At 35.2% G+C, this 9382-nt stretch overlaps 1 protein-coding gene across 1 annotated transcript in view; it reads right to left on the bottom strand.

The window, feature by feature from the left end:
- MPHOSPH8 (M-phase phosphoprotein 8) overlaps positions 1-8919 on the bottom strand; it is a 77223-nt gene extending 68304 nt beyond the window's left edge. The window contains exons 1-2 of the mRNA XM_044668973.1: positions 8896-8919; positions 2481-2636 (exon numbers count right to left, since the gene is read on the bottom strand). Coding sequence (XP_044524908.1) covers positions 2481-2636; positions 8896-8919 — 180 coding nt within the window. The remainder of the gene's footprint in view (positions 1-2480; positions 2637-8895) is intronic.
- Between the last annotated feature and the right edge of the window lie 463 nt (positions 8920-9382).

Raw genomic sequence — 9382 nt, forward strand, 5'->3', positions numbered from 1 at the left:
CTCTATCTGGTAGGAAATTAAGACTATAATAATCTTTTTCTAAGACTTTAATCAAATCCAAATAACATTGCAAAAATGGAAATAATGATATTTTTACAGGATATTAACACAATTACTGATATGGAAGCATTTCAAAATAAGTTATCTCTGTAAAGACTGAGGCAACTCTGGCTTGACTTATTTAAAAAACTATTTTTATGGGAAGAAATAGGAAAAGTATGAAAGAATAATGATAAAAACTATTAATGTTTTCTTAGGAAATTTAACTGCTAAATTAACTACTGTAATGAAGAGATCAAAAGATCCTACAAATTGTCTCAGCTAGCAAATACTTGACCTCCTTAAGTCAAGGAGCTATCATGATAGTGATAGTTTAACACTGGTTTAAAGCATAATTTTTTTAAGATCTTAAAGAAAATGACATTAGAAGAGAATGAGTAATATAGGCTCATAATGTAGCAAGAAAACAGTAGAAAGGAAAACAAATTCACAAAAAACTTGGGAAAGAACCCAATTAAGTAAAACCACTGGTATGCGTTTTAAAGATAAAATTGGAAAAGCAAGAAACTAGCAAAAAACGAATAGGTATACTAACAACTGATATAAGTATCTCCTAAATCAAAACATGCAACCTTACTTTCACTGCCAAATTCTCTGGGAAGTCCTATAAGAATTATAAAATCAAGACTTCTAGTCAAGGTGACAGTCTGAATAGGAATCAGATTGCCCAACTCCCACCTAACTACTTCCACAAAACCCTGCAATTTGCACCAGAGTGAATAACAATCAAGAAATCCAAAGGGAAACTACAGTTAGTGACTTCTTCCACCCCAGAAATGCCTAAGAGGTCAGCCAGAAGTCTGTGGAGAAAAGAGAGCTTCCAGAAAAGTCAATACCAGATAAGAGTAGCCTCTCAATGTGACAAGAAACTCCAGAGATAGTTTTAACAAGCAAGGCTTTGTGTCCATAGGCAGCAAGAACAAAGGGCAGCCCTGAGAAAAACCCAGGATGGAGACCTTCAAAGTTCTAGAGAGGAGATGAGTAGCAAAATTTAGATGATGAAACACCAGGCCCAAGGGCTCTGAGGTCCCTAATCCTCTGTCCAGAGAAGCCCCTGAAGATCAAGCACTCTGAACCTGAGAGTTTGAACCATAGGAGGTGGAAGTCAGGGCAGGAACTCAAAGTGAGAACAAAGAGAAAAGGCTATCCCAATACCATCCTGAAAAGGTACAACAGAGGGTGGTCAAGCCTGGCCATTACACGATCCCAAAATTTAGCAACTATAGATGGAGGTGAGTAACTCAAAGAAATACCAAGTATCGAAAATTATATAAATTTAAATCCCCTCAAAAGAGTAAGAGTATAACACCAATAAATAGAGAGTAAAAGGAAAAATTGACTTCCACCAGGACTATATACCTAGAAATGAGGCAAAAACTATTAAAAAAAATTAAAAAGCTCTTACTAAAATAATTGGAATAAATAGTTTAAAAGAGAATGCAGCAAATATTATTCAAGTAAGACTACCTGAAAATGAGAACAAACCAAACAGAAATCAATGACTTTTATAAGGCAAAAAGAAAAATCAGAACAAAATAAAAAGATTGAAAACAATAGCTTTTAAACAATTATAAGGTTCCTATCTCTAGCCCAAAAGGCAAAAAAAAAAGTTTGTGGACTTATTTTTTTTCAATACTATCTTTTAATTAATTAATTTAGAGCATTTTCCCATGGTTACAGGATTCATGTTCTATCCCTCCCTTCCTCCCATCCTCTCACATAGCTGTCACACAATACCAATGGGTTTTACATGTGTCATTGATCAAGACCTATTTCAATATTATTGATATTTGCTCTAGAATGCTCATTTTCAGTCAACATCCCTAATTATATCCCCATTCACCCATGTGATCAGGCAGTTGTTTTTTTTCTGTGTTTCTACTCCTATAGTTCTTCCTCTGAATGTGGATAGTGTTCTTTGTGAACTTATTTATTACAAGAAGTTATGTTTATGTTGTAAGCAAAAGCTAAAATAATCCACACTGAATAATGATTATAAATAGTTAATTTCTCACAAGTCTATATATAAACAACTTAATTTTATAAAATAGGAGTAACAAAAACAACAAATTCAAAGGAGAGACCCTTGGACAACAGTTTCAATATTACTCTCCTTTCCAAAATTTGCTAACAGTGAAGAAATTTATTAATTTGACATTTCTCTCCATTTCATGATGCTAAAAAGCAATAAACTGTCCAAAAGGTTAAGAATGACTTAAAAGAAAAAGTGCCACCTGGGGTAAATCAGTCTCTGGATAACTTTTAAATGGCTATGTAATATATATTTATAATTCTGACAAAAGAATTTTCTTGTAGGGTTTTCAGTAAAATAGTTATTGCTTAGAAATAATATGTAGCTATAAGGAAAAGCACAGACAGAAAATACAGGCAAGCACAAAAAAATATAAATACATAATTACCTGCATATCCTTCTTAACAGGCTTAGTTTTGTTATCAAAAATTTTTTTCCTAAATTCAAGAAGAACTTCTTTGCAGTCCTCAAGATGAACTTCTGGCTCCCAAGTATCGTCATCTGAAGTGTATCCTTTCCATCTAACTTTATAAAGAATTTTACCCTGCAATGAGAAATAAAAGACCTGTATAAAAAACATGCCAAACCAAAGTTATCTGCTCATTATTCCTTAAAATCTCCCACCAAATTATGACTGCTCAATATATGACAAAAGCTGAACTAGAATTCTAATTCTCAATGGAAGTTTCTAATTCTACAATTGAACAAAAACACCAACATGTTCCATGATATATTCTAATAAATATTGCAATTCCACAGTCTACATAACATTGAAGGAAATGTTCAGGCTATTCAACTAATTCTGATGATCTCTGAGCAGGGTCCATGATGGGTGAGAGGAAATGGGAAGAAAACCCTGAACACCCTAAACTCTTATCAGAATCTTACTACATAGTTAATGAGCTTCATTTCTTTGAAGAGAGAATGGAATCATATGTGAACCAAACTAGAGATAATACCCCAACTCTGATACCATGACTCAGAACAAGGTCTCTCTATTTGAAAAAGCTATTTTCCCCCTCTTTATAATAACTTCACCCCAATATCCAAGCTTCTAATCAACTACTGGCTAACCACTCCCTCTGAGGTATCCCCTACTTTTCCCTCTCCCTCCCAAAGGACTACCCCCATCACTTTTTATTACACTATTTTTCTAAGTCTCCTCCACAAACTATATTTTATCAGTCTATGTTGTCCCTCCTTCATTGTTTTCCTCCTCTAGCATTTATGAAATTAATGCTAATAAAACTAATATATTTATTATTCCTAATCAACAAACATTTATCAAGTAATCACTGTGTGCAAAAGCAGTGATGGGAGAATAATATAAAGTTTAGGTTAAGTCATAGTTACCACCATCATGGAGGCTAATATTGTTTAATCTCCAAAACACTGATATCCCTAATTAATTTATAAAACAAGTGTACAAAGTAGCTTCATATCTTGAAAGGTTTAAAGTACAAAGAAAGTAAGATCTATTTCTTGAACTGAATGTTCTTATATTTCTATGAAATTATCCCTCTTTAAAAAAACTTGCTTCTTCAAATTAATAAAGTTAATATTTTGTAGATATAAACAAACCAACTACCTGATGAAGTAACAGAGGACTTGGAATTAAGGAACCTAGATTCAAGGAGTGGCTCTATTTAACCATGTGAATTTGATTAAGTTACTAAACTCCTTAAATACATACGTACATATAAACATTTGTACACATTTTAAATTTATTTTTAAAGAATTTGATTGATGTCAGATCTGAAATCCTTAACTAGGGCAAATTAAGTTGCATTTGACTTGAAGCTTGTAATTTAATTATAAATAAAACACCACCACCACCACCCTCCCAGTCCCATGTTCCATTTACTACTCTTAATTATCTTTTATTTCTTTTCTTACCCTTCCTTCGGGTTTCCTTTTTTCTATCTTCTTCCCGGCCACCTAAATTATTCTGTACTTGGCTTCCTAGCTAAGGGCATCATTTGGACATCATTCCTGTTAACTATTTCTTCCTCCCTGCCCTACCCTAAACCATCTGCTGAGCTTCCATTCCAAATATGTCTGTGACAATATGAGAATTTAAAAATCAAGACTTCTAGTCAAGGTGACAGTCTGAATAGGAGGCAGACTACCCATCTCCTACATAACTATGCCAGCAAAATCCTGCAACTTGCACCAGAGTGAATAATGATCAAGAAATGCAATGAAAAAACTACAGTCAGCATCTTCTTTCACTCAGAAATGTACAAGAGGTCAGCCAGAAATCTGTGATGAAAAGGGAGATTCCAGCAAAGTCACTCAATCTCCTTGAGCCTTCAGTTTCCTCATTAGTAAAACAGAGATAGTTGTAGCAACACAAGAGTTGTTGAGCCTCTAATAATGTATATAAAATGCTTAGTAAACTTTAAAGTGCTATAGAAATATCAAATGCCATTATTATTGTACTGATGCTTTAATAGAATATTTCAAGAAACATTTAGGAATGATCCCAATATGGGAAGTCCTCCAACAAGAAGCAGATTGTAGACTAGAAAAGTAATAAGTAAGTCCTAGGGAATTATTCTAGGACAGAGCAAAGGTTCAGTGACTAGCTTGGAGTTGGGAAGCTATTAAGTGTCTGGGGCAAAATCAAAAACCCGGGTCTTCCTGACTTCAAGCGCAATCCTCTACCCACTATATCACACTGCAACTAGCGCTTTATTAACATTAAAATGTCATTATAGGGGGCAGCTGGGTAGCTCAGTGGATTGAGAGCCAGGCCTAGAGATGGGAGGTCCTACGTTCAAATCTGGCCTCAGATATTTCCCAGCTGTGTGACCCTGGGCAAGTCACTTGACCCCCATTGCCTACCCTCACCACTCTTCTGCCTTGGAACCAATACACAGTATTGACTCCAAGACGGAAGGTAAGGGTTTAAAAAAATTTTTTTTAAATAAAATAAAATGTCATTATATTTTAGTGTATTATAAAGTATCTTGTAATTCTGCTAATTTGGGATTTTCTGAAACATTGATCAATAAGAGCTGCATAGGCAATCAATGCTGACAAAATAGGCACAAAAATCATAAACACTTTCTAAGTACATTTAACTAAATGGAAAAATAAACTTGATTGTGTTAGTACTATAAAGGAATCCTAATGATTCTTGATTTTTTTTATCCTGCAACTCTACTGTAGTTTCTCTCAATTAGTTTCTTCAATGGAGAGTTTTCAAAGTAGACCATCACATTCACCTGCAAAAAAGGTATAATTGGGGCAGCTGGGTAGCTCAGTGGATTGAGAGCCAGGCCTAGAGACAGGAGGTCCTAGGTCCAAATCCGGCCTCAGACACTTCCCAGCTGTGTGACCCTGGGCAAGTCACTTGACCCCCATTGCCTACCCTTACCAATCTTCCACCTATAAGTCAATACACAGAAGTTAAGGGTTTAAAATTTAAAAAAAAAAAAAAAAGGTATAATTTTGTTTCCTCTTTACCAATGTTCTTATTTTTTATTTAATTTTCTTGTCTTACTTAAAATTCTAGCAAATAAGGGGCAGCTAAGTGGCTCAGTAGATTGCAAGCCAGGGCTAGTGGCAGGAAGTCCTAGGTTCAAATTTGACCTCAGACACTTCCTAGCTGTGTGACCCTGAGTAAATCACTTAACTTAACCCCCACATTGCCTAGCCTCCCAGTCTTCTGCCTTAGAACTAATATACAATATTGATTCTAAGACAGAAGGAAAGGGTTAAAAAAAATAAATTCTATCAAATAATAGTGGGAAGAGTCATGCAATTCATCTGGGCAAAATTGGGTCTATAGGCAAAAGGGCCAACTAAAAACAAACATGACAGTTATATTAGGAGCAGTAAATAGCTAGCAACCCAACTCCCACATATAAATTGTTCTCAGGTTACTTTCTCATATATCTGTCTGTTTCATGTTACTATAGCCAAGGCTGGCTCTGTGCTGGCAGCTGCTCTGAAGGTTTAAAATAACAGTTAAGTAGAACAATGTTCAATAAATATAAGGAAGCAAGGCCAATAGTTATTGTCAAAGATCTTCAAAAATTTTATTTTATACTGATCAAGCTAAAAACAATTTTATATTCCTTCATACAAAATTGCATATATTCCCTAATGCATCAAGACCTGATGTCAAACACTTCAAACCAAGATCAATTTATGGTATTTGCTAAGTACCTTTCTTAGTTTTATCATATGAAACTTCCAATATGCTTTTAAACCAAATTCCAACAATCATGAGAAAAATTACACTATTTTATCCAGCAAACACACCTACTTTAAATTCAGTAGTATAAGCTGACATTTGTATAGCACTTTATACTTCACAGAATACCTCACCTATATTAACATTAGCAATGTTGTCCCTAATTTAAAGATGGGAAACTAAGATTAAGACAGTTTTTAACTGTCACATAACTAATAAGTCAGAGAGATAAAATTTAAACTTGGGTCCTCCATCTCTAAATCCAAGGAATAAATGTTCTTTCCACTATCCAATAACTGCCCCAAAAGCAATTTGATAAAAAGTCTCATTGCAATTTTAGATTTTAATATACTATATAGTTCAAATCATGTATCTCCCCCAAGATATTAAAACAAATTCTACGGTGAGTCTGATAGAATAAAAAATATTTGCCAGCGTTCACTTATTCAGTAATGAAATGTGAAATGCAATCAAATGTGTATGAAGTTACTTTGAAGAGACTTCTAGAACTCTGTGAACAAATTTTGTAAGTAAAATTTGATTGTGTGTGATACTTTAGATCCATACAACCTTTAAAAAACAAACATTTATCACTTCTAAGACATAAGAGTGGCAAGGGCGAAACAATAGGGCTTAAGTGACTTGCCCAGGGTCACACAGATAATAAATGTTTGAGGTCAAATTTGAAGACAGGTCCTTCTAACTCCAGGCCAGTGTTCTATCCACTGTGCTATCTAGTCCATCCATGCCTCTTTTTGAATGAGATATCTGGATATGTGGACTTTAAAAATACCATATGATTTACAAATACCTTCCAAACTTCTGTTGACAGAACCAACCATCTCTTAGTTCTAGGCTCTCTAAGATTGACATCACCTTTCTTTTTTCTTTTTCATTCAACAAGTTGTCAATTTTACCTACCCAATTTATTTAGCATCTGCCTTTCCTTTCTTTCCTCCTGCCATAGCTTCTCATTCAAGTCCTCACCTCTTCTTTCCCAAAATTCCTTCCTATAACAATCTAAGGCCCTAGTGTCTCTTCCCCTTTCCAACTTATTTTTCTGAAAGGTTCCTGAGTCAGTCATAACACATGGATCTCACCAAGGTACCTTTCTGTTCAAAAGTCTTCTGTGGTAAGCATTCCCTGCTACTAAATAAACAAAAAACTCATCTGCTTGGCATTTAAGGCCCTCCACAATCTGATTCCCAAACTACCTTGCCAACCTTCCAGTCAGACCAGACTACTTCAGTCAGTCAAAAAACATTAAGCATCTACTCAATGCCAACACTGTGCTGATACCAAAAGAGGCAAATGACAAGCTTTCCTCAAGGAATTCACAATCTAATGGAAGAGACGCTACATAAACATATGCTAAAAAAGCTATGGACAGGATAAATAGAAAATAATTGAGAAGGAAGGCACTAGAATTAAGAGGGGTTGGGGAAACTTTCTGTAAAAGGTGGGATTTTAATTGGAGCTTAAAATAAGCCAGAAGGTGGAGAGAAGGGAGAGTGTTCCAGCCATGAAGAACAGATAGAAAATACAGAGAGAAGAGAGATGATGGAATGTCTTGTTCATGAGGCACCCACAGGGCCAGTGTCCCTAGATCAAAGAGTAAATGGCAGGGAATAAGTCACAAGACAGGAAAGATAGGAGGGGGCTAGGTTATAAAGGGCTTTGAATACCAAACAGAGCATTTTATATTTGCCCCTGGAGGCAATAGGGAGCTACTGGAGTATATCAAGTGAGGGGTGACAGTCCTGTGCTTTAGGAAAATCATTTTAGTGGCTGATGGACTAGTGGGGAGACATGAGACAGGCAGACCCACCAACAGACTATTACAACAGTGAGGAGATGAGGGCTTGCACCCACAGTGTAGTGACACTGTCAGAGGACAGAAAGATGTTGCAAAGGTGAAATGAATGGATTGGATATGGGAGGTAAAAGAAAATGAGAAATAAAGAATGACATCTAGACTGCAAGCATAGAGGACTAGAAGGATGAAAGTACTGCCCTAGTAAAAGGAAAACTTAGTTTAATAAGCAGGAAGAGTTTAGTGGCAAAGATAATGATTTTTGTTTTGGACATGTTGATTTTTAAATGTCCATGGATATCATCACTTTGAGATGCCTGGAAGACAGCTGACACTAGAGGCTGACAAACAAGTAGGAATGATATATAAGTAGGTGAGAATCATCACTATTTGTGGATCCTATCCCATCTCCTTTGCTGATGCTATGCTATGTACCTGGAATGATCTCCCATACTTCTAGCCTGCTGAAACACTTCCCTTACTTTAAAAGTCAACTCAGATGACATTTCCTACATGAAATCCATTCTTCCTTGAACATCATCCTACAACAAAATTTATCAAGCATCTGTTTGTCTTTCCTCTGATTCTTCCCTCATTCTAACACCTTAATACATCTCCTAGTTGTATTTTTCTAGTCCAGTAAAATTCCCACAAGGATTTTTCCTTTCAATAAATTCATAGTACTTACAGTCTGTACCATTCATCTGGCTTTTTGACATCTCATAATTGTCTTATAAAAAGTGAGCAGTGCCAACAACTCCAAAAGGCAATTCTTTTGAAGCATACATCTTTTGTGGCATACATTTCCATGCCCTCGAAAGGCAAATCATAGATTTAAGGGTACATAGATGTTCAAACATATGGTTGATGGTTTAAAAAGAAGAAATTATATTAAAATAGAAACACTGAAATTATTTTGTATTGTCTTACAAAATGATTCATTAAATATGCTCTATTTGTGAAGAGGACTTAGTATATACTTTTGTAGGCCTTTTAAAGCAGTATATAAATGTGGTCTACTATTATTACTGATCAGGCAATATGCTTTAGTGAGGTTAAGAATTATGAATACCTAGGTTCAAGTCTTCTCTCTAATATGTATTAGCTGTGTTACCACAAACATGTTGCAACCTTTATAAGCCAGTTTCCTCATCTATAAAATGAAGGTGATAATAATAATGCACCTCACAGGTTTGTTGTGAGACAGATTAGAACAGAATTAAGATTCTAAACCTATTCTACTTTGTTAATCTTCCCACATATTTATTGTTCC

Source organism: Gracilinanus agilis, chromosome 3 (genome assembly GCF_016433145.1).
Source record: "Gracilinanus agilis isolate LMUSP501 chromosome 3, AgileGrace, whole genome shotgun sequence".
Classification (NCBI taxonomy): Eukaryota; Metazoa; Chordata; class Mammalia; order Didelphimorphia; family Didelphidae; genus Gracilinanus; species Gracilinanus agilis.